The sequence below is a fragment of the Prionailurus bengalensis genome, chromosome B4 (assembly GCF_016509475.1).
Source record: "Prionailurus bengalensis isolate Pbe53 chromosome B4, Fcat_Pben_1.1_paternal_pri, whole genome shotgun sequence".
NCBI classification, from domain to species: Eukaryota; Metazoa; Chordata; class Mammalia; order Carnivora; family Felidae; genus Prionailurus; species Prionailurus bengalensis.
The window spans coordinates 28,014,232-28,041,329 of NC_057358.1; the positions used below are offsets into that span (position 1 = coordinate 28,014,232).

General features: G+C 36.6%; 1 protein-coding gene across 5 annotated transcripts in view; it reads right to left on the reverse strand.

Moving 5' to 3' along the window:
- The window catches only part of ZNF438 (zinc finger protein 438), a 174,087-nt gene that overhangs the window by 9,017 nt on the left and 137,972 nt on the right, over positions 1-27,098 (reverse strand). For all 5 annotated transcript variants that reach the window (XM_043563841.1, XM_043563843.1, XM_043563840.1 and 2 more), the window contains one exon: positions 18,597-18,667. In XM_043563841.1, the coding sequence (XP_043419776.1) occupies positions 18,597-18,636 (40 nt within the window). In that variant the 5' untranslated portion in view covers positions 18,637-18,667. The remainder of the gene's footprint in view (positions 1-18,596; positions 18,668-27,098) is intronic.

Sequence of the window (27,098 nt, forward strand, 5' to 3'; positions counted from 1 at the left end):
AAGTGACAGGTATGATGACTGCCAAACAGAGTCAACTCTCAAGTTTGCTGCAATTCAACCAAGTGGATCCTGGGGTAGAAAAGTCGATCAATTGCCTTCATGATCAACAATTATAAGATAATCATAAGAAATCTTTGGGGTGAAAGATAAGGCCTTATTAGATAAATTTAACCTACTCATGTTGGCCTGGATCTATCAGGAAGTACAGACAAGGGTGAGGGTGTCTGTGAAGGTGGTGTTGCACCACCAGAACCATTAATGATGGAACAACAGGGAATGGAGTGATGCATTAGAAGAAATGTATAAGGCAGGAGAACGAGGGCAAGGCCCGAAAACGGAAGAACAACCCCTAGGAATTACTTAAATATGTTCAGCAACAGGGTACTCATAAAGTAAATATCCAACCATACAATGTAATACTATGCAACAGTAAAAAAGAAAGGTGGGGAAGACTGATCTGGAATACTCTCCAAGATATGAGATGTATAGATTATTATTATTGTGTTAGATTAAAAAAACAGTGGGGTACACACACAAATATATTCCTTACAGGCACAGAATATCTCTAAAAGTAAACAAAAGAAACTAGCATCGGTAGTGGCCTTTGGGTTGGGGGCAAAGGAAACTAAGAGGTCAGGATAGGACACGTGCTTATTTCCCACCGAATACTCTCTGCACCTGGCACACAGGAGGTTCACACCTACCTGCTGAATGAATGCAAGGAAAATGAAGTTTCCCTTTTGAATCTGTTATTAAAAGGGGTACCTTTGGGGACAGTCACGGTGGGTAAGTGTGTATCTTTGCATAAATGACTGTGTCTACCTTACACACGGTGTCTTCTGTTTTTATTTTCCTTGCCTATTTAAGGACAAGAATTGCTAATGATAAGGGAAGTAATCTAATAATCCGACAGGCTGTGCATAACTACCCCCCAAAGTTAAGCACTGAGAAGTATTAGAGCTCATTACTTCCCAAGGACAATGGGAGTCCTGAGAATTGTTCCTGCAAACACTAGGCTCTTCAGGAGAAAACGAGGCAATCTGCAATAAAGGTCAGTTATGCTACAATAACCACAGGTTTGATTTTTTTTTTTCTTTTTAAAGTAGTTTGAACAATAGGAGTCCTTAGAGAAGCTGAAAATGCTGTTAAGTTTTTAAAGCTCCGAAATACTAGGATGTGTGCTTGTAGGAAGTCTTTCTTGGCAATGCAGTTACTACAGTGGTTTGGTCCACACACATTTACAAGGCCTCCCCAGATGGTGTGATCTACAAACCCTTCCCGTCACCTACTGAATTATAGATCTCAAAGAAGTGTGCACTAAATAATGAGAGGTAGAAATTTCCAGTGACATTCATAATTTCTGGAAATCCTGCAAAATTTCCCATAACACTGTTAAAGAGACTCACAGGACTCTCAGGCACTAAACATGGACTTTTATTAACTGAAAACATAAAAGGTGCACTCAGTAAAATTAATTCTGTGCAATTATACAACGTGAAACTTAATATTAGGATTTTAAATATGGGCTGTTTTTACTACGTTAAGTGTATAAAAAAAACTATTTTGAAAAGTGACATTTACAGTTGGTGAAAAACCGTGGATTAAAGGGAAACATGGAGGCATTGAGTCCTTATTAGGGCTAGAATCTGTGCTAGGTCTTTTAAGTGAACCCTCACACAAGCTTTGCAAATAAATATTATTGTCCCCTTTTTACAGATTGAGAAAAATAAGACTTGAGGACTTAAGTAATGTGCTAAAGTCCACGCCATGCAGATCTCCATTCCGATCTGAAGCAATGACCTTCCTCTCTTTCATTCTCTCCTCAAAGGGGCTAAATTATATACCAAGTTTTCCTAATTAACTCCAAAATACAGTGGTATCTCTGAATTTTGCAGAGACAAAAGGGGAAATTTGAAATAGAAATGGCTTGTCATACATATCCCAAAATTTCGATTACAATTAAATGACACTTTCTGAAAGCCCACTTGTTAGGAGAGAATTCATGAACAATTAATAGTCATTTGAAGGTAAAAGCAGATTTTTTTTTTTTTAAGGCGAATTTGCCCTTAACATCCATAGGCCTCTGACAAGTCCAGTAGAGTTGCCAGATAATAGTTGTTTGGAGAAAGTGCAATCAATGTGTGTCCTCCTCCGTCACCACCAGAGGACTGGTCTGACAGGCAGCGACCCAGAGGGCAGAATGAGGGCTAATGGTACTCAGTGTCAGCATGCAAGCTAGCCCGATCGCACTGCCTCACGGCAAGGCTGGCAGAGATGCTACTAAGGAATACGTACGAGGGCAGGCAGTTTTCTACAAGCCTGCCCACCACTCACCCCCTCCTTTCCACTGGCAGAACCACGGCCTGCTCTGTGGCTTCTCAAAAGTTGTTCCCTCTCGTCCCTTCATTAGTTTGGGCTCAGTTCCATCACCCCATCTGTTCGACCCACCGGCCTGCTGTTCAGCATGGAGTAGTGATTGGACACAGAGACGAGAGCCCCTGCTCTTGAAACGGGCTCCCTGGACCGAGGCTCAGAACGGAAGTCCTGCCAAAGTCTTAGCCACAGAAGTGCCAAAACTTTTAGACATTGTTTAGGTTTTAATTTTATTAAACTGAAAGACCCTATTTTTAATTTTATTTGTTGGCATCCCTGTTCTCCCTCTCACTTGGCTTTCTAATGAGAAATTCCAGTTGGGGTTCAAACTGTTTCCCAAGATGGTCTCTGGTTAAAACAAATATGGTAAAAGCCTGGAGAAGCAGGAGATAAAAGAAATGCCTCATAACCCAAGGGAGCTCAGCTTATTTTGTTGAAAAACCTATAAGCACGTTTAGCTACCGCCCACCTTCTCCCCAGGGCGCCGTCCAGGCACTGCAGCAAGAGTCCACAGGAATTTATGGAGCAGTGACTACAGAGCGCCCTGTAACATGCGCTGGCAACAGGCACCAGTGTATTTTGTGTCTACAGACTCAGGGTGCCATTTCTAGTCCACTTATCTGTAGCACTAAGACCTCCTTGAGTCAGTACATCTAGGACCCAGATCTCTAGCAATCTGATACTATACAAAGGAAATAAGCACTTCCTAATCGCAGATCTTGTATCCGGAGCCCATTTTTGTCCATTCTCTTTGCACACTTCCCTGCTGTGCAGAGCTATGCAGCTAAGATAGCTAAGGCCTTCTCCTTCCCTCCTGTAACACCACTAGTGATATCCAGGCATCCTCCCTTCAGGACACACCTTTGAGAGCTGTCTTGACAAACAGTGAATTCACTACCTAGCTCTGCAAGAAAGGGAATTCTTGTTTTTGGAGCACCAGAGTTTCTTTATTTCCTGGCACTTATCGAATTCTTTACATGCACTAGCTCATTTAATCTCCACACACAAAAAAAAAAACGAGTTAGAAATTACTGGTATGTACGTTTTATAGATAAAGGTTTCGAAGCTGGTAAGTAGCAGTGCTGGAACTCAAGCCTTGGCCCAGCTGCCTCCAAGGTCTCTTTCCACCTTTACATGCTGCCTGAGCTATAATGCACAGTTATGGCCACTATCACGGTCTCTAGTGGAAACATGGTTTTGGGGGTCCGATGTGGTTTCAACTCCTGGCTCTGTCTCGTGGGCTGGGAAAGTCATTCCCAGTGAGCCTAACTGTTCTCATTTACAAAAATGGCATAAGAGTATCTCGCTGCAAAGGTCATGGACAGGATTAAAAGAAAAAAGGACCCAGGAAAAGTGCCAGGATAGTGGCTACCAGTTAGGTACTCAGCAGACATTAGCTTTGCACTTTCTCTTGACAAAAAGCATGAGGTTCCTGAGTTATTTTTGGTGGGTAGAAAAAAAAAAGCACAAATCTTGAATGCTAATCATATGGAAATAGTACTGAATCCTTAAACTGATGTTTCTTTGTTGAGAGGTAAATGAAGGAAAGAGGGAAGAAATGGCTATAACTTGTGAATCACGGTCCTACTAGAACTGTAAAGCATTTTTTCCTCCCTTTCTCCAGCCACCTATTACCACAGCTCAATCTTCCCTACATCTGATCAATCCTATCACCCTCTCTTACTCCCTGCCCCTAAGTTTTACACATCCCATTGACAAAGTGCTAATCAGAGGAACAGTTACAGTGAATAGGAGTTAACATATGTGCATTTTAAAGAGCTGTTTTGTGGGGACACTCCTCCCTGCTTTTGTTTATACTGAGTATTGATGCTAATTGCTGTTGTTCTCAACACTGCCTGGGAAGAAAATAGCTCCCCTAGTAGACCTTTCAGGGGTGGGGGTGAGTCCAGGTCTCCATGGCCCTGGAAGGGAAGGGGCCCAGGGGAGAACTGGGGACACTGGCCACAGGTCTGCAGGACTGTGAGAGCAATGGCCATGTGATTGTTTGATTCAGGAGGAAAAATAAGTGGACTCTCACAGAGGGTACGGGCAAGTCAACCACAATTTTGAAAGCACGTTCTTGTAGATTTGAGTATTTTGTTGAGGAAGTCATTAAGAAAGAAATTTAAGATAGCTTGAATACAGAAAGAAAAGTTGGGCACTGAAAGAGGAGCCCACAAAACTGAATTAATTAGACATCTAAATGTATCAGTAAGCAAGAGGAAACAAGCATTCTTTATGGAAGAACTTAAAAGCTAATTAACTAAAATGTTAATGGCAATACAAGGAAAAATAATACAGTATGGTTTGTTAAGTTCAAGTAACTTATTATTCTTTTTGAGCCATATAATTCGTGTCCCAAATGAAATGAAAATTTAAAGTGCATTATCATTTAAAATACATTTTAATTATCCTCAATTTCAATGAATTTCTCCATTTTAATTATCAGTCCTTTTATCAGTCCTTATTTCTGGGAGGACTTTTTGATTTCCAGTACTTCTGATGAAAAGCAGTTGAAAACTATATGAAATCTTTTAATTTTTAATACATTTAGGAATACAAAGTTATTAATCTTTTTGGCCAAAAAATGATAACATGCCCTAGGTCTTATTCATTATTAGAAAACAGCCAATTTTGTATCTTTACCCAAATCTAAGAATGACTAAGTAGCATGAAAATTTAACTAAAAGCTAATGACCTATGGGGGGACACAAAGCAAGACAAATGGAAATTTTTGAAATGCCTTATTAACCCCATTCTCTCATTCTTCATCTTGTTGTTAATATTATTAGAATTATTAAGATTCAGTTGGGTCACATAGTTGAAATTCAGAAGACCTTGATAACTGAACTTCATCAAGGTAAAAGCAGCAAATCATTTCATTTGATGTTCTACCACTCATAGCAAATCCCTGTGCATACTCTTTCCAGGAGATTCCGACATTTTCCGAGTCAGTTGTTTTTCAACACAATGGGTGAGCGAGGAAACATCTCCTGTGAAAGAGCTTTAGGAAGCTGCTAAGATATCTCATGGCAAGAACTCTTCCATGAACAAATTAAAAATGGGCCCATCTTTTTAATCTTATATTTTAATATCAGTTGGAACAGTTAAGTATCCAGGATGAGTAACAAGATGACAGTTGGTGAGGAAAACCTTTTCCTTAGTGGGATAAGCAGAAAGATAAGGTTTCACCATGCAAATGTGCAGTCAGTTGGAACAATTAAACGAGGACACAGGCAGAAGGTTCTTGCCTTTGGTCAAAATACCAGGATTATGAAACCAAAGTGGTAAGGATCATGATGTTTCAACACCAGTATGGTTAAAAGCAAGGGACTGGAATCACAAAGATACTCTTATTTTTATACTGTAATTTCAAAAGTAGATTTATTTTATAGAATGGACATTTTTAAGGAGTATGCAAACTGCCTCTTTAAAAAATGAAATAATTGTTCCACTGCTTTATGGCACAGTTTCACAGATGTTTTATTTTCACTTCTGATTTATCTTCAACTCACAGTGACTTATATAACACTTTCTGCTGCAAGTTCCTCTATACCTCAGCCTTTATGTCAAATAGCTCATGATTTGAAAGTGCAAATACACAGGACTACATATTCCTTTATCATGTGCATAATTATTCCCTAAAACTCCTGCTTGTAAATCTTGACTGTCACTTATTTCTTAGTCAAGATGCACCTTGAATAACATAGAGACACCACGTCTAATACTGACACACTGAAGAAAATTAAAAAAGAGGAAACGAAGCACCGGGTACCCACAGGTACTGAGGTAACTGGGTCAGCAGTGGTTACCCTTGTGGAGCTGACCAGATAGGTTGTATGTGAGCTAACTAGCAAATACAGATTCTGAGATACATCTAAGGTAGGTAATCAGATGCTGACGTGAGCTACTACAGAGAATGAAATCATCAGAGTTGGAAAGCTGTGGGACCACTTTGGAATCCTTTCCTTTTGAATTCTGCCTGGCTTCTCCTCCATTAACACCTTTATTACTACACGGATGGCAATGACAAAGTGTGGCTGAAGGAATGCATACTCACATCTATGCCTCAGAAACACGTAAGAGTTAACTCTCCATCTTCCCTGAAGAGATTCAGTGATTATGTGGTCCACCTGTGTTCCCTTTTCCTCAAGGCACTGCACATTTGTATGTGTGCACACGCAGGTTGCCCCGGTTCTGGAGCTGGTGTACTGGCTGACCATCCACGGACATTCCTAGTATATGGTGGGTTTTGCACACGACTGTCTTCCTACGGCACCTACCCCACCTGGCCTGACATTGTACTCTCCACTCCCACTGCTAACTGCTTAATGCTGAGAAATCCAACCACTGTGAACACTGCGAAACATTACAAATTTAAAGTTTCCAGTGTTGACTTGCAGACCTAGTCCACAATCTTATTATCATTATTTTTTTAATCCCTAATAGACTCCCTTCAGTTCCTCACTGGGGCTAGCTCAGGTTTCTCCCACTGCTTTTCCGAGGCACTATTCCTCTACCCAACCCCCACCTTATTCCCGTCTCTCTCACCAATGATTTTTGGCACTGATCTTGCAATGGACTGAATGTCTGTGTTCCCCCAAAATTCATATGTTGAAATCTTAATGCCCCAGTGTAATGGTATTAAAAGGTGGGGCCTTTGGGAGGTAAATAAGTCATAAGAGTGAAACCCTTATGAATAGGATTAATGTTTTTATAAAAGAGACCCCACAGAATTCTCTTGCCTTCTTTTGGCCATGTGAGGATACAATGATAAGATGGCAGTTTGCAACCCAGAAGGGAGCTATAAAGGGGAACAGAATACGTGACCCCAAAATATGCTACTTTGGTAAATGAATTATTTTGAGCTGAACATAATCGAGATCCAGAAGACTCCAGAAAAACTTTTACCTCTTCCTAACTACCTAAAAGAATTCTGCTAGGGGGCCTGGCTTAGAGAGAGAGCTATTACTAGACAGAACTTTTATCCGAATGCCTTATCTGTATGGCATGGCACATATCTAATTATCAAATATCTGCTCTATTTATTATCCTATGAATTACCGTCCTCCCCTTTGGAGACCCAGGCCCCATCCTGTTCCTTAGCTCAGGGTGGCCTATAAGCCTCAACTATGGGACTTGTTTTGGGGTCTTATTGTCTTTGTGGGGCCTCCATTCATACATAACTAAATTTGTTTTTCTCCTGTCCTATGTTAATTTGATTATTGGATCAGCCAAAGAATCAAAAAGGGTAGAGGAAAAATTTTTCCTCCCCAACAGCTGTCACCAGAATCTGACCATGCTGGCACCTTGATCTTGTACTTTCAGCCTCCAGAACTGTGAGATATAAATTTCTGTGGTTCATAATAAGACACTTATTCTATGGCACTTTGCTATAGCAGCCTGGAGTGACTAAGACCTCATGGAGAAAAGAGAAGTCATCAGGTAGGAACTCATTTACTGTTCCTTCTTTCTCTTTCTAAACTCTCGTATGTCAATTCTATAACACAAATTTACTTCTTCTGGAATAAGGGGAAAGGAGGGAGAAGCACTATCACTCTAAATATACAACTCATCCACCTCAAGTCCTGAGACACTAAAATGTGAAAAAAATGTGCACTTCAGAATAAGGAAATGGGAGTATTCCCAACCCTGTTCTGTGTCCCATGCTTCTCTCCATACCCTTCATGCTGGCTCAGAGATCCTCCACCATCAGGGAGCTTCCATTCTTCCCTGACTCCTTTCTAGAAGTACCTGCTCAGTCCCATACAGTCACCGCTATTTCTTTCTCTGTTTTAACTGTCCTTCATTATACTGTGATTCTATTATCTGTCTCCTGCTAGAATATAAACTCCAAGAAAGCAGGAGTTTATTTTGTTCACTTCCAGGACCTCAGTCCCTAGAGATCAGTATCTGGTACACGGTAGTCACACAATATGTTATTTACTAAACGAGTGAACTATAACTCTCAACCGTATTGTCTTGCTTTCTCTTTTGCTCTTGCTGAACACAAAAATATAAAATCCAAAATGCCAATAAAGATTATTTGGGCTCTATCTCCTCTTCAAGATACTGCCCTATCTTCTTTTTTTTCTTCATGAGAAAACTTAATAGTTAGTATATATAGTCCTTGTCTCTACTCATCAACTTCTATCCATCCTTCAATCCCCTACACCCCAAATTCCATTGTGAAATACTAAAATGTCCTTCTGTCAGGAGTCAGATTGGGTGCTTAATCTATTATATCTCACTTAATCCACCACCAACTCTTAATATTAACATTTCCAATCCACAGACATGGAAACTGAATATTTCTTTTAAGGGCACAAAGCTGGTAAGTGAAAGTTAGATTTGAACCCAGGTCTGTCTGACAGCAAAACTGTTCCCCTTCCATTCCATCACACTGAACTTATTACTAAGGTGTTTTGCAATTTATCCACTTATCTGTCAGTCTCCCCCAGTGGCTGGTGAGTGCCACATAATCCATATCTATGTTGAGAAAATAAAGGTGTTTTTTGACTAACCTTTTCTAATCAGAGAGTGCAACCCTCAAGAGAGAGAATGAGACTTCTTTCTTTTTCTTCTTTTAATGTTTATTCATTTTTGAGAGGCAGAGAGAGAGAGAGAATGAGCAGGAGAGGGGCAGTGAGAGGGAGGCACAGAATCTGAAGCAGGCTCCAGGCTCTGAGCTGTCAGCACAGAGCCCAACATGGGGCTGGAATCCATGAACCGTGAGATCGTGACTTGAGCCAAAGTCAGACACTTAACCGACTGAGCCACTCAGGCACCTCAGTGAGCTTTCTATTTTTAACAGGAATCCATAGCGTGGTTGTTTGAGAGGCAGTTAGTACAAAGTGATTCCCTTCACAATGTCCTGGATGTTAAAAGCTAGGCTTTTGCATAGGTGGCCTTCTTTTACAGAACTTCTGGTGAGCAAAGCAGGCTCACACCAAAATAACTTTTTTAAAGCTGAACAATTACACAATAAATTTAATGACACTTTTTTGTGATGTGCAAAAATGAAGAAAAAGGTCATTACAAAGGTCTTTTACAATTTTAGAGATAATATACATTTTCTAACCCCATACCACCTGCTTCTAAAACTGAAGTAACTGACAAACATTGGGACGAATGAAAAAGTCTAAAAAATGTTGAATTTCTGAATTTCTTATGTGGCAAGTCCTACCTCTTTAATAAACTTGATTAAACATCAGTGTCGTGGCCTATAGTTTGGTCTGGGAAATACTCCTTTTTTTGGTGGAGTGGACGGAGAGGGAACTCCTCAGGGAAAAGCAAACAAATTACATATAAGAAGGAGAGCAGAGGTCTGGCTTTGGTTTTTCCTTTTGCTACCAGAAAATGTCTGAGCAAGATAATCTTTATTGCCCTTTAGTTGCTCCCTTTAACAAGAAAGGATTATATTGGACCATCAGTTCTCAAAGTGTGGCCTGCAAACCCTGGGAACGGTCCCAACACTCTCTTCTCATACTGATAGTAAGACGTCACCTGTGTTTTCCAGTGTGCTGACCTCTGCACACGTTGCAGTCAGTGATAGGGCAAAGGGGATAATTAGGTAAAACCGCTCTGGCACCTTAGCCTGAATTCAGGCAGTGGGAGCAAACTGTCCACTTAGCCATGTTCTTTGCCAACACACTCAGTACAACACGGAAGCAGTCTGAAATTTTAGTTTTATAAAAACCATGATCCTTACGTGTTTTACAATTCTGTGTGATGAAATGGTTCACGCTCATAGAGCACTTATGCTGCACACGGAAGGAAGATGGTTGCCTCGAGGAAAAGCATCTGTGCCACTGAGTTGTGAAGCTGAACTAGTGGCTTTTGTCATGGAATACCGTTTTTACTTGAAAGAATATCTGACAGACACATGTTCAAAGGGCATGGTCAAGCTTAGGTATCAGACATTTTCTCAAAAGTGAATGAACACAGCCTGTCACTATAAGAAAAAACATCTGACGGTAACCGTTGCCAGTGATAAAAATCATTCTTTCAAGTGGCAGTTAGAATTTTGGAAAACTTGAATCCATCACCAGGAGGTTGAAGCTTCCAAATGCTTTAAGATTTTTCAGAGGAGGATGGTGGTTCCATTAACAAATAGGACTTTTAGAATACTGGATAAAAGGATGAATAGAAGATTTGCAAACTCAGTAAACGCCTCCCAACCTCCCAAATACCCAGTAGATGATGTTACATGGATGGGTAAATGACTCACTCAAGTGTAAGGCCAAAGAGTAACAGAATACAAGGAGTACCTTGCCATGGTTTCAAATTTCACACCTCAACTAAAGTTTAAGGGGTTACCTGACTGGTTTAAAGTCAGTTATAGTTATTGGACCCATTTTGGTGTTGTAGCGAAGAAAAATATACACAATTATCTGAAAAGGCTATTAATATTCTCCTTCTGTTTCCAGCCACTGTAAAGCTAGATTTTTTACAAACACTTCAACATAAAGGACATTATCACAACATACTGAATGTAGAACTGGATATGAGACTCGGACATTTTTTTTTCAATATATTAAATTTATTGTCAAATTGGTTTCCATACAACACCCAGTGCTGAGACTCAGACATTTTTAATGAAGTCAGACTTTAAACATATTTAAACAAAAGTCAAGGCCAGTCTTCTAACAGTTTCTAAGTACATAAAATATGTCATTTATGTTAAGTTGTAATGATTATTTTAAAATGAATTCACAAATATATATATATTTTCAGCTTATAATCTCAAATATGATAAATGCCAATGGATAATGTAACGGACATAAACAAACGTTCTTTAGAGTCCTCAAAGTTTTATGAGTATAAAGGGGTCTTTAAAGTAAAAAGTTTGAGAACTGCTGAACTAGATGAAATCTAATACCCCAGCTCTTTTGAGATTCTGTGATATTTTTGTTGTGTGTGTGAATGAGAACAGAAGATAAAATCTGGAAATGTCTTACTTCCGGCAGTTTTTACTTCCTTCATTGTTGTTTCCAATGAGAATGTAATATGGTAGATCTATAGGACAGAGTTTTGAAAAAAAGCATTTAAAAGTAATTTATCCTAATAAAAATATCAGTTATAATTTAAATATCGGTAGTTGGAAATGCTAGAATACAGATTAAATAATAAAATGCTTGACAAAAATCTTATAAAGGTGTAACACTTCAGAAATTTATTTTACCTAATTTGAATTTATACTCATGGAATATGTCATAAATTATATTTAAACTAATGGCATTTGTATTTCCCCCCGGTTTTAAGAAATGTCATCATGAGATTTTCTTGGTCGTATAAAATCATTTTAAATTATTTTATCGAAAGGAAACTAATAAGTTTTTGTTTCTAGTGTAAGTTGGATGTTGGAATTTCTGTAAACACTTTTAGGATTTTGATGCCAAGTAATTTACGGATGAACAGTATGTTCATTCTATTAAAGCATTAAAAGAGTTATGCATTTCTCTTAATAGTATTAGACCTTTACAAACATGAAATGCCTAGCCTATATTTCTGGCTTGCACAGCATCCTAAATACCTGTGTCAAACTCTGCTTTTATCCCAGCCTAACTCATCACACCAGCCATCTGCATAAATAAAGATGTAAGCATCTGCTATATGGCAAATGGTCTCAGGGGCAGATGTTTCCATCCTTGTGTTCATGTCACTGGGGCTGGATACATTATTTGAACAGATGTACACAATCTGAAAGTGTTATGTCCCTCAGTGAAATGTCTCCAACTGCTTTCTATCAAAGAACATAAATGCTATTTGCACCTGCATTTATGTTAATAATATAAAGGCAGCAGGGGTTCTGACAAAGTGGAATGTGATGCTATGAAATATATTTGCATGGTTAATTGGGAGTTTCTGAGAGACTCTGCTGCCAAATGGCCACACTGACATTGATACATGCCCGAGCAGACTATCTGATTAGTAGCCTGCTTTTTAAGCAGGTGGAAATACGGCTATTTCAAACAATAAAAATATTCATAACCTCATTTACTAATAAGGATATTCCAAACTCTAGCATTTTATCTCAAAATAGGAAAGTAACTTCCATTATAACATCTACCTGGTAAGTTTTAGGCCACTCAGGTCATTTCCATCTTGTTCTATGAGGAAATTTCTATAGGTGTGTGTATGTGTGTGTGTTTTCCATTTGTACTTCTGTCAACAGCATAACATACTATTAATCCATAGTGATATTTTGTAGAGGTTATTACACTGGAAAGTTCCAATTGCCAACATTAAGTAGTTAACCAAAACCAGCTTGAAAATGTCAATTTGTACTTGGTCTGCAACATAAAATGGTACCAAAAATCCAAGAACAGCATTTACACCACTGGCTAAGATCGAAATGTTTCCATACGAATGTCACATATTTGGAAATAAAACATTTTGGTAATATGTAGGGAATGTCTCCCCCACCCCAATAATGAGGTCCCAAAGCATGTTAACCACTAAATGCAAAGCATCAAATTATAGTGGTTCTCCTTGCTGCTGTGCATTAAATGTGAGGGCTGAAGAGCTAAACAATTTGCGATAATAGTTGTACTCATAGCTTTACTGAGCTAAGAACTTGGGGTCTCTTGCAAATAATATATTTATTACTTTATTAACTTGACACTGATATCAACTTTGCACAAAATTCTTATATTTGAGTTAAATGTTACTGAGTTAAATGTAACTTATTCTGCAAATTAGTCTGAGACATAGGTTGTGCTTTAAGAGTTTAAAAGGTGAAAGTGTTCATATACAGTCGATCATTTACAGATTCTGTATGTGCACATTTGCCAGCTCGCTACAATTTATTTGCGGCCCTCAAATCCATACTGATGACGTCTCCATGGCCATTTGTGGACATGCACAGGCAGGAAAAAATTGAATCACTTCAAGTGCACGTTCTCAGCAGTGGCTGATGCTGTGTCTTGTTTCAGCTCTCCCCTTACAATGAATGACAAGTATCATTTTCGTGGTCTACAGTGTCACATTTTTCTTATTTTTTTTTTCCTTTTGGTTGGTGATTTCACTGTTTAAATAGTCCTTAAGCATAGTACTGCTGTGCTGTCCAGTGTTCCTAAGTGTAAGAAGACGACGTGCCTCGCAGAAAAAAATACATGTGTTACATAAGCTTTGTTCAGGCAAGAGTTATAATATTGTGTCTGTGAGTTCAAGGTTAGGGACTCAACATAAAACCATGTTCTGTATCAATAGTTAATGAAAATGTGTTGTGACCAGAAGCTCACAGGAACCCCAATGCTGTGGAGCAAAAATTCAGTATTAGCCAATTCAGTGTTTGTGGTGACGTTATAGAACGTGCCAATTGTGAATGATGGGAATCAACTGTACCTTATCTCATTTGGCTATTCTAGAGCAAGAATTAATATCCCCATTTGAAAGATGAAGGGACTGAGGCTCACTGTATTAGCCAAGATCACAGAGCCTAAAAAGAAGGGGGGAAGGGTAAAAAAGACCTCAATGCTCCAGCTCTTAGTTGAGAATTCGGTCTTTCACCAGATTGGGAGGGGAGAAAGACGGGGGAGAAGGAAAGAAAAGACAAAAATGGGACAGGAGCTTAAGAAGCAGCTTTAATACCATGTTGGAATGAGTCAAACTTTAGTTAGATAATAAGATAATAAACCATTTTTAGGCTAAACCCTCATAAAAAGAAAACTGTTCTGATAGGCTGCAAGCTTTACTGAAATGGAGCCGTAACAGTAGAGTTTAGTTTGGGTTTCCTTTCTCCCCCTGTGCTCTTTGCTCACAGCCTCTCCAAAGGCAATAAATATTTGTTAAATGAACACACAGACTTGGAAACTCCACCCTGGTGTCTCATCAAGAAGCAAAGATTAAAATGTTTTCACAGCATCTAAGTCATAGATGAAATTGAGTTTAAAGCATTTTCCACAAAATTTAATGTATATATGAGAAGCCACTACATGCCAAAGTGCTTTCAAGGCTGCCAAAGACAAAAAATTCATCAAGAAGTTTATAAAGTACTAGGAGCTTAAAATAAGATCATTTTTCTAAACTTAAAAGAAATATGAATATTCACTAGTTTCCCCAAGTGTTCCTTGAGTTCTAACATGATACATTCACTAATACCAGAATGTTTATGTCTGGCTGCACACATATATTTTTAAGTCTTTATATTTTTATAATTATTTTAAAAGTATTTTATTAAACTCAGAAAATCCAGGGCTGTTTTTTATTTTCAGATCCAAATCTCAATTCACACGATACACAGTAATGGCTATGACTGCAGTTAAATACTGTACAGAGTTTGAAAATTAGTAGGGGTTGACAGTGTGTACTTAACTAACTGTAGTGGTTCCAAAGGGGGTCATTAAGACCCTCTTGCCTAAAGCATCTGCTGTGTTCTCACCCCCCTTTACTAATAGTCTCATTGAATAAAAATAGCACTCACAATTTGAAAATTATCTTTAAACAATGCAAATGTGTTAAGACAGAGCTGAGAAAAGTGTTAGAAGACCCGTATAAGAAGACCTTTCTACTTGCAGCAGACTTGCCTAGTAAATGGCAAAACTGAATTGTGAAGCTGGCAGGTAGCTAAGAATTTTGAATGACTCCAGTAAAACTGACCCTCCCTGGGCTTAAATGAAGACTCTTCCCTGTCCAATGAACAGCAGGACTTGTTTTAACTAACTATGTGGAGACTTAAAATTCATCCTGCCTTCTCCAAGGTGCAAACTTCAATCCTTAATTGGCATCACCACAGTGAACTTCTTTATAGTACGTAGCAAACATAAACTGTCCCTGTGAGAGAACCATTTGGCAAAGCTGCACATCTGTATGAGGTTCCTTATCTGGCAAGTAAGTAAATTCCTGTGAATTTTCAGTCACTGTAGTGGTTTTGTCTGTCAACAAATTTAAAGTAGAAGTTACCAACAACCGTAGATGGCCTTTTCCTGCTGTTTTTGTGCCTTTTTTTTCAAAGACATCGTTTATTATTTGCTACAATTTGCTATTTTCTAACACAAAATACCTGCCCTTATATTTCTATTATCTTATTGTTGAAAATATCAAACAAAAAGATATTTCTATTATTTTATCACTTGAAAATATCAAGCAAAAAACCAGAAAGCTATGGGAAAGTTATGGGAAAATCCAAATCCTGAAAGTATGAAAAGATAGAAAATTGTAATGAAATAAGTCTAATGAACTTCTGGAGATTCTATAATCCCTTCACACAGAAAGGAATAATGATGACACTAAATTATAATGGAAAAGCTTTTTATACAGTACAAATTATCATTAGAGTAATACTACATAATTAAATCTCTTTATCCAAAATTAGAAAACATTTAAATAGAAGGCACTAGAATTTCTAATTAGTTTCCTCTATTTTTTTCCCAACTTTAAACCTATATCCTTTGACCCCTAAATTCCACGTGGTTGTCTTCTACACATGTGTTAATGTCCTGCACAAATATCATCCCTTCTGTTGTGTTTCCTGACCAAAATGTCAGCCTCAAAACTTCTGGCCCACCCAAGTATCCCTTCATCCACGTTCTCAAGTATGTCATACTCACTTCCAGTACATCATCTGTCACGTGTTATTCTAGTTAATTCTATACATGTCTGCTCTTTTAATAGGATTTTGTGTTTTGTAAAAGCACAGGATGTCTGATTTATTTTGGATCTCTCCGATCTTTAGGATCTGACATAGCTCCTCGTTAAGTATTACACTGGTGATCATTAAAGCTGCTTCCACCACTGAAATAATAGGAGATAGTACGTGATACGTTGGATTTTCTTAAGCCCCACAACTCTGCTGGTAATATTCTACCCCGAACTTCATACATTAGTATGTATATGTGCATGTGTGTTTACAAGTCTGAAATTTAAAAGTATCATACTTTATAGGTAGCCATCCATGGTGTGTTAAATAAAGTACTCAGCATTTAATTCATGACATGTGCCCAACACATTCCTCATGTCACATAACTGATTATACTTGATGACAGAAATAAAAACTAGTATGTTTGATCAGAGAAGAAAAAGAGGGATCATCTAAAAACAGAATTAGAGACATTCTTTATAGATTTACAGTGTGACACAGGGGACAAATAGTGAGTTTTGGATTTTGATAGATCTGGGTTCAAATCTTAGCTCAGTCACTTAACTGACTGGTGATCTTGGTAAAAGTAACCAATCTCCCTGAACCTTTAGATTAAAGATTATACCTAGTTTAGGGTAGGATTATATAAAACAAAGGATGTAAAGTTGTGGGTAGAGTGACTATTACCCTGGAGGCACTTGATTAATTGAGCTCTTTTCATTATTCTTTTTTTCTGTTAAATTCTGGGTTGGAGGCTTAAGCATCTTTGGTCCCAGAAAAGACTGACCAAGTACTTGCTAGAGCTACTGAACTCCTAGCTAGGCTTGAAGGGTCTTATTTTCTGGCCAAGTCCATGGAGGTATAACTATGCTTAGGCAACAGCTCGAGAGGTAGACAAAACAAAACAAACAAAACAAGCCTTGATGAGAAACAAAGTAGGCAGGAGGTGTGCGTGGTGACATGTTTTACTGCCCTGTATCAGCCAGAAACCAAGCAGCTTGTTGCTTAGATATTCACACACACTTACAACCTTTTAGAGATGGAAAAGAATGTCTAGTAATCCTGGATTTACTAACAGGGAAACTGAGGTTTAGGGATAAAATAACCAGTCTGAATTTCCACAGCTGGTTGGCAGCAGATGAGGGAAAGGAGGGCAGCTGTTTTGACATTTGGCCCAGCGTTCTTCCTCATAAGCAGTCACACATCTTGCTGAGATGAAGAAGGTGATACCAACTAGGACACTAAATTTCCAAACGCTTGATCAGCTACCTACCACTGCAGAAATCTTCCAAAGGATATAAACCAGAAAACATTCACAGGAAATGCACACATTTTATTTCTAGTTAGGATTGCTCTCGTCTCTCTCATCCCATGTCCTTTCGTATCTTCGTGTTTGTGGACGGATCTTGTGTGAGTTTCAATCTTACCATCCCTTTGGCCAAATGTCTGGATGAGAACTAAGCCAGAAGTCTGCCCCATGTTTACGTCCCTTGGGTCACCTTGGATCATGCGTGGCCTTTTACGGCCAGTAGGCACCAGAAGCAGGAGGCAGCCATGTTCATCTCACTGCATCAGCCTCCACACATACAGGGAGACCAGGTATTAAAAACAACGACGAAGAGCCCACTATGTAATTTGGAATACGCTGGGTGATTTATATATATTTCTCCTTTAATCTCTATATTACCTATAAGGTAGTACTTACTATGTTCACTTTAAAGATTTATAGACAAGAAAGCTGAGGTCAAGTGATGCACCTAAGACATGCAAATCAGTGGTAGACCTGAGTGTCAAAACCAGACTCAGTGCTCTTAACAGTTATGACACTGTCTTTCCTTTGGGTAAAGAGATCAAAGAGTGTCTGCTTCTGTTAAGGGTTCTTTATAGCAAATTCCCTCCATTGGCTAAGTTATTTCTCTTCCATTAAGGAAGCCTAATTTTGTGTCATTGAAGACATTATTTTTCTCACAAACATATCAAAACTTCTCTTCTGTGTAGAAGAGAGCATGTAGGGGCAGGTGAAAGACTTGAATTCTTCCTAAAGGTTGGAATTTGCCCTTTACAGTGCAGTAAATTTAATTGCTCTTCATTCAGAAATGACTCTATCTCCACCTGTAAACTGCTTTTCTGAAAACTCCAGGAGCTCTTCTTAAAAAACCACGATTTTCTTTTTTATAAATCATACGGGGCTGGGGAATGGTTTTTCGTATGTTTCTTTTGAAATGACTATGGGAAAAAACAAGTCAAATATCCCCTCCCTCTACATATCTGTTGTATGTGCATGTGTATAAGAATATATATATTGTCTTCTAAGATACATGTGATTCAGCTTCACCAAAGCCAATACTCCATAGTTTCATTTGACATCTACTGGTACCAGCTACGTGCCAGCTAATAGGCTGGGTTCTGAGTTTTGTGTGGGTTGAGATGACCTGCTCTCAAGTTCTCAGTCAAGGATACATGTCCTTTTATACACTTAAGTAATTTAACAAAGGAAATCAACTTTCCTACATAATTAGGATTTTGTTCTTAGTTCCTGGAAATAAATTACCTCTGGTCAGAGGACAGTGGCATTGAATGCATCAATTAAAACTGTTTATAACATACACATGACCATTTTCCTCAGCATGGTTCATCTTACCTTGTTGATCTTTTGGTGGTATTGATAAAAAATTCTGCATTATGATGTTTTTGACTTGAATAACAATGTCCCTAAAAAATAACCAAACACAAATAATAATTAGAAAACAATTCAGATGCCTTGTTCATACACATGAAAAATATAAATTATAAGCTCTTTAAAAATTCTTCCAATTTATAATTGTAAGAGTAATAAGAAATGGACTGAACTATGAAGAAACTAATGCTTTTATTTCCTTCTCATTTTTATACAGACAGGATTTTACTGAATGTACTAGTATGGGCTTAGAGAGGGAAGCAATGACACCACGAGAGAGGAATTATATCAGCATCTCAGCCCAATGAAGGCCAGGGAAATGTGAAAGTTGGCAAAATTAAGATTCCCTGAAAATGCCCTGCCAGATAATTATGTTTTGTATACTCTACTTAAGAAGAAATAACTAAAATGTTTAACAATATAGGTAAAGGTAGTATAGTTACAGTATACTCATTTGATGACATATAATTCAGACACTAAGATACAATTATGAAGATTATGTAGCACAATGGAAAATGCACTGAGTGAACACCCTAAATGACATATACTGTAGGATTACAACTATATAAAAAACAAAGGTATTGCAAAATGCATGGCAGGCAATATGTTAAGATATGTTTTGGCAACGTGTTTGTTGAGGCATTACATTGTTTTTGCCTTTAACTGAGCTATTTTCCAACCTGTCTATAATACAAGATATTTCCAAATAGTCTACAATATATACTCGAACTATTTGAATATAAAAATAAGGCAATTAAATACATTGAAAAAAACATGGGTAAATATCTTATAAGCCATCAAACACAAAAGTGTTTCTAGCATGACACCAAAGACAGAAGCCATGAAGGTAAAGACACGAATTTTTCTATTCAGAATTTTAAATGCTTTTAAATAGAAAATTAGCCAAAATTAAAAGGCATGACATTTGCTATAGCCAAGACTGAGTAACAGAGACCAGATTTGTCCTCCTGCCTGAAACAACCAAAAATATAGACAAAATATACGAAACAGTATTTCAAAACATTGGACACCAGATCACAAAAGACTGATGTCCTGGGAAACAGGAAACAAATGAGACGAGCAATATTGTAGGAAGGGAGAACCCTGTGGAGAGTCCCAGAGTAATGGGGAAAAAACCTCTAGAAAGAAAAAGAGAAACAGCAATAAAGAGGGTCTCCATCAAGTATTTGCTCATGTACTGCTCAGCACATGCAAGTGAAGAAATTACCTTTCATCATGAGAAGATCCAAGCTGCTCAACACTCACAGTGGGGCAGGAATATTGCCTATTCCCACCAGTCAGACTGAAAACACCCCTAATTCACAGGACATCAAGTAGAGCACAAAGAAGGGTCTTGCCTTAGTAAAGGGAAATAATTTAATTAAGCCCTACACCAAGCATTTCTCTGGTTTCTTTTGTTTGTTTGAGAGGGGGGGGGGGGGAGAGAGAGAGCTCATGTGTGTGAGCACCTGCAAGGGGGGTGGGGACAGAAGGAGAGGGAGAGAGAGGAACCTTAAGCAGGCTCCATGCCTAGTGCTGAGACCCACGTGGAGCCCACCATGGAGCTCAATCTCACGACTGTGAGAACATGACCTGAACTGAAATCAAGAGTTGGATGCTTAACCAACTGAGCCACCCATGCACCCCTCTCTGGTTTCATATAACAAATCTTAAAGCAAGAGTGAAAAGGAACAAGCTATTTCCAAGTGTCTTGACTGTGCATTTAGAACAAAACTCAAGAATATTTACAGACCTACAAAAATATCCATCACGCAACAAGGTAAAATTCATAATATCTAACGTCTAATTAAAAATTAAGCATGCAAAGAGGCAGGAAAACATGAGCCATAATGCAGAAAATAATCAAACTGACCCTGAACTGACACAGCTATTAGAATTAGTGGTCAAAGTTCAAACTGTAATTAAGTAATAACTATTTCATATGTTCAAAAAGTTAAATATAGACAGGAAAGATATTAAAAAGACCCACATAAAATTTCCAGAGATGAAAACTATAATATACAAAATGAAAATACACTGGATGGGATTAATAGCACATTAGCCATGTCAAAAAAAAAAGTTAGCAAACTTGAAGGCACAGTAATAGAAATTTTCTAAAATGAAACTCAGAAGGTGAGAGTAAAAAAAGAAAAGCGAAGAAAAGGAGAAATGGTTAGCGAGCAACGGGACAACTTCAAGCAGCCTAAATATATCAGTAATTGGAGAGGTGAAAGATGGAAAGACAAAAAAAAAAATCATTTTAGAAATAATGGCAGAAAATTTTCCAAATTTGAGTAAAGCTATAAACACATAGATCTAAAAAGCTCAAAAACCTGGAGCACAAAAACCCATGAAAACTATACCAAAGAATATTATGACCAAGTTGCTCAAAAATAGTGGGAAAAAAAAAAGTTTTTTAAAGGCATTCCCAACATATCTTACGTATAGAGGACTTCTTGTTGGAAACAATGCAAGTGAGAAGACAGTGGAGCAGCATCTTTAAATACTGTAAGAAAAAAAACCTGTAATCTAGAATTCTATGTTCAGAGACAGTATCTTTAAAAAAATAAAGGAGAAATGAAGGATTTTTTTGTAAATACAAAAGCTGAAAGAATTCATTACAAGTCCACTACACTATAAAAATGCTAAACAATGTCTTTTAGGCAGAAAGAATAAAACACTAGATTAGGGTATGGGTTTATATATAGGAAGGAAAAATACTAGAAATGGGAACTACATGGTAAGCATACAAGGCTTTTTTTCCTTAATATTTAAATCTCCTAAAAATATAACTATTTAAATAAAAATAATTAAGAATGCAATGTGGGGTTTATAACGTATGTAAAAATGATATATGGTAACAATATGACCAAAATTGAGAGGGGAGTAATATAAGTATATAATTTTAAGTTTCTTATATTATCAGTGAAGTGGTATAATATCACTGGGAGGTAGATTATGGTAAGTTAAACATATATATTATACATCTGAAAGCAATACCTAAAGTTGCTAAAGAAAGAATTTTAGAGATAAAGCCAACAATACAAAAATGGAATCATAAAAATATTCAGTTTTTCAAGGGAAAATGAAAAGAAAATAAAACAGATGGGAAAAACAGAAAAAAATGAGCAAGATGATAGATTAAAATCTAATCATATCAATAATAATATTAAATACAAATGATCTAAATATCATAATAAAAGATAATGCTTGGATAAATATGCAAGGTTCAACTATATGTTGCCTATAAGAAAGGCACTTTAAATATGGAGATACAAATAGATTATAATTAAAAGAATGTAAAAAGATATATCATGCTAGTACAAGACAAAAGAAAGGTAGAATGGCTATATTAGTATCAGAAAAAGTAGATTACAGAGCAATGAATGTTAGCAGGCGTAAGGAAGATCATTTCATAATTATAACAGGTCAACTCATCAAAAAGATACAATAATCTCAAATGTTTATATCCCAAATAACTGAGCTTCAAAATACATAAAGCAAAAACGGACAGAGCTTCAAGGAGAAATATACAATAATTTATAATCAATAATAAGAGACAGAAAATCACTAAAGATATTAGAGGTCAATTTGACCTAACTGACATTTATAAAATATTTCACCCAACATAACAGAATACACATTGTTTTGAAAGCACATGAAATATTTATCAAGACAGACTATATTCTGGGCCATAAAAACAAGTCTCAATATACTTAAGAGGATTCAAGTCATATAAGGTATGTATAATATGCTCTCTGACCACAATGGAATTAAAGTAGAAAGCAAAACAAATAAAGAAAACCCACAAATACTACCTGGAAAATTTCCAAATATTTGTTCATTAAATCACATACTTATAAATAACCTATGAGTTCAAAGAAGAAATCAAAATGAAAATTAGTCTTTTGAACTGAGTGAAATGCAAATACAATGTATCAAAAAGCAATACATAGGGAGAAATTGAGACTACTAAGCATCTCTTTGAGTAAATAAAGTAGATCTCAAGTCAATGACCTCAGTTTCTACCTTAAAAACCAGAAAAAACAAATTTAACCCAAAGTGGAAAAAAAGAAGTAAGAGATTGGAGAGGAAAAAAGGAGAGGAAATAAGTGAAATGAACAACAGAAAAATAGATAAAAATAATTAAATAAAAAGCAGATTTTTTTGAGAATATCAATAAATTTGATAAACCTTTAGCTTAATTCATCAGAAGAAAGAAGACACACATGACCAATATCAGGAATGAGAGGTGACATCACTACAGACACTAATGCTATTAAAAATAGGGATCATTACAAATAACATTTTGGCAATAAATTTGATAATTTAAATAAAATCAACAAATTCCCTGAAAGACACAAACTATCAAAGCTCACTCAGGAAGTGAGCCTTAAAATCATAAGAGACTCTTAAATACAGAGAACAAACTGAGGGTTGATGGGGTTGGAGTAGGAAGGTGGGTTAAATGGGTGATGGACATTAAGGAGGGGACTTGTTGGGATGAGCACTGGGTGTTATATGTTAAGTGATGAGTCATTGGGTTCTACTCCTGTTGCCAAGACTATATTGTATGTTAACTAACTTGAGAATAAAAAATAAATAAATAAATAAAAATAAAAAAAAAAAATAAAAAAAAGAAGTGAGACTTATTATATTTTCAAAGAATTGAATTTTCAGTTAAAAATATTCCCTCAAAGAAAATACCAGTCCCAAATAGTTGCTTTGATGAAATCTACTGAATAAAGAAGCAATAATACCAATTATATACAAATATTCTCAGAAAACTGAAAATGAGGGAATTCTAACAATGTAATTCTATGAGGCCAGTATTATACAGATACTAAAAATAGATAAAAAGCCAATAGAAGGAAAGAAACCTCCAGACCAACATCCCCAATAACATAAAAGCAAAAAGTATAAGCAAAATTTTAGATCAAAGGCACTATAAAAAGAGAAAACTACAGGCCAACATCCCTGATGAACATAGATTCAATAATTCTCAACAAAATACTAGCAAACCAAATTCAACAATACATTAAAAAATTATTCACCACAATCATGTAAGATGTATTCCAGGGATGCAAGGGTCATTCAATATTTGCAAACCAATCAATATAATTCCTCACATTAACAAGACATAGGATAAAAACCACATTAATATCTCGATGCAGAAAAAGCATTTGACAAAATACCACATCCATTCATGATAAAAAAAACCCTCAACAAAGTCAATTTAGAGGGAATGTACTTCAACATAACAAAGGCCATATATGAAAAACCCACACCTACACATCATACTCAATGGTGAAAACCTGAGAACTTTTCCACAAAGATCAGGATCAAGACAAGGATATCCACTCTTAACATGTTTATTCAACATAGTACTGGAAGTCCTAGCTGCAGCTGTTAGATAAGAAAAAGAAATAGCAGACATCCAAATTGGTAAGGAATAAGTCAAACTTTCCTTATTTGCAGATGACATAATACGATGTATAGAAAATCCTAAAGACTCCACTATTACAACTAATAAATGAATTCAGTAAAGTTGCAGGATACAAAATCAATATACAGAAATCTGTTGTATTTCTATACACTAATAATGAAGTAGAAGAAAGAGAACTTGAGAAAACAATCTATTTATAATTGCACCAAAAAGAATAAAACACCTAGGAATAAATTTAACCAAGGAGTTGGAAGACCTATAAAACTTACCTGAACACTATAAAACTTAACTGATGAAAGATATTAAAGACAACACAAACAAATGAGAAGATATTCCATGCTCATGAACTGGAAGAATTAATATTACTGAAATCTCCATAATACTCAAAGTAATCACAGATTCAATGCAATCCCTATCAAAATACCAACAGCATTTTTCACACAATTAGAACAAATAATACTAAAGTTGTATGGAACCACAAAATATTCCAAAGAGCCAAAGCAATCTTGAGAAAGAACAAAGGTAGAGGCATCACAATTCCAGATTTCAAACTATACTACAAAGCTATGGTAATCAAAACAGTATGGCAGCATCACAAAAACAGACACACAGATCAGCAGAATAGAATAGAGGCCCAGAAAAAACCCCACAATTATATGGTCATTTACTCTATGACAAAGGAGGCAGGAAAATACAATGGGGAAAAGGCTGTTTTTTCAATTAATAATGTTGGAAAAACTGGACAGCTACATGCAAAAGACTGAAACTGGGTCGGGTTCTTACACCATACAAAAAACAAAACAAAACAAAACAAAACAAAACAAAACAAAAAAACTCAAAATGGATTAAAGACCTAAATGTGAAACCATAAAACTCCTAGAAGAAAACATGGGTAATAATTCTTTGACATCAGCCTTAGCAACATTTTTTTCCTCAGGCAAGGGAAACAAAGGCAAAAATGAACAATTGGGACTACACCAAAATTGTGCTTTTTGCACAGCGAAAGAAACCAACAAAACAAGGCAACCTACTGAATGGGGAGTGATATTCACATGGAGACTCTAAGGGGTATTTTTGCAATATGCATCCTAAGCCTTAAAGCTTGGCATTCCTTTTGATTCTGACATTTCTTCCACTTCAGAAAGTCATCATGATAATGTGCAAAGCTATATTGCCATCCATCTTCATTATCATCATTTTTATTACCTTTTTAGAATTCTTTAGGGTGCCATACACACCAAATGTAAAACCTCTAAGTAAATTAGGATACATCTTTACAATAAAACTATTACAAACAATGCTTCTTAAAATACTAAAAATATGAAAAATGCTTATACATTTTTGTATGAAAGGGGTTGGTTGCAGAGAGGTATGGTTCAATATTTCTCCCCCATATATGCATGAGAAAGCTACTAAATATTAAAAGGGGTTATTTCTGAGTGGGGATTAATTGCTATTTACTTTCCTTTTTATGTTTATGGATATCTAAGTTTCCCTAGTGAATAAATTAGTATCTTTGCTATCAGAAAAAAAAAAAAGAAAAAAAGAAAAAAAAAGTCTTTATATTATTGCTCTGGAATGCTATATATGGAATGCCATTAAAATAATTTTACCTGTACCCCCAATATTTTGGCAGTTGAAGTCAAAAATTTGCTCAAATGGGGTCTAATGCTTTCCTCTGCCACATAAACATAAAGTACTGCTGTCTTTAATTCTATACTTTAATTATAGTAAATGAATAAATTATGTAATAAACATGCCTAATGCTAAGTGAAGAAAACTTATGAATAACCATAATCTTGCATCTTCTGATTAGAAATAAAAGTGCATTACAAAAATGTGCTAGAGGAAAAGTTGCATTAAAAATACACAGGACCTAACAGTATTTTTTCAAATACCATACAAGCAAAGTCTATATGCATCTTTACTCCAGGTACCCTGATACAGCACTAGCAGGCAGTGTGTCCTTCACAGTATATATACTCTCTGATAATTAAAACCTAGCTTTTCTTTTTAATAATTTTTTTTTACTGCTATTTGTGTGTGTGTGTGTGTGTGTGTGTGTGTGTGTGTGTGTGAGAGAGAGAGAGAGGGAGACAGAGACAGAGCGTTGAGCAGGAGAGGGGCAGAGAGAGAGGAAGACACAGAATCCAAAGCAATAAGCTGACTTTTCTTATTTGAATGCCAAAAAATATATTAAGCAGAAAAATCTATCTGAAAGGGAAAAAAATTTATGTAAACAGTGAATGCCATAAATTATAGCATGATTTAATACAATATGCCCTATAAATCACTCACATGATTACTTTTTAGTTAATACGTCGTATTTAAAGAGTTGATTAAAAATGAAAATTAGGTGAATTGGTTACTTGAGAAGTGACAGCTTGATGGTTCTGGAAATGGAAATCTCCCATTTATTCCTAGTTGAGGGAACCTAAGGCAGATAGCACCTGGTCTTTGTTATGCTACCTTGTCTTAAAAATAAATTTAGACAAAGAACCTTACAGAAAAAGTAAAAATCATTTACTCCATGCTCAACAAGCTTATTAACATTAACGCATGGTGTGAATGTGTGTTTCAGTGCATTCTCCTTTGTGTGTATATGGGCACCAAACAGAGCTGCAATGTGGATGTTCATCTAGATCATTATTTCAAGGGAACTATTTCCCAGAGAATAAACATGTCATACATCACCTGCCTGATACAGTGTCATTCAGATAAATGCCATAATATAATAAATTTGGCCAGGAGAACTTGAAATATGAAAATATTTTAAAAGGTAATAAAGTCTTGGGTACCTCACCATTGGTAATTATAACAGGCTCCTCTTTGTATGTTAAAATAATGTGACTTTTGATTTTCAAGTACTGGACAGTGACGATCGCACAGGTTTTAGGTTTGAGGCTAGAACCAGAGTTGGTGAATCCACAGATGACAACTTCACCTACCCTGTCTACACTGTAACTCTTCTGCACTGAGTGCTTACTGTATGTTGGTAAGTTAATTCACACATCTCTCTT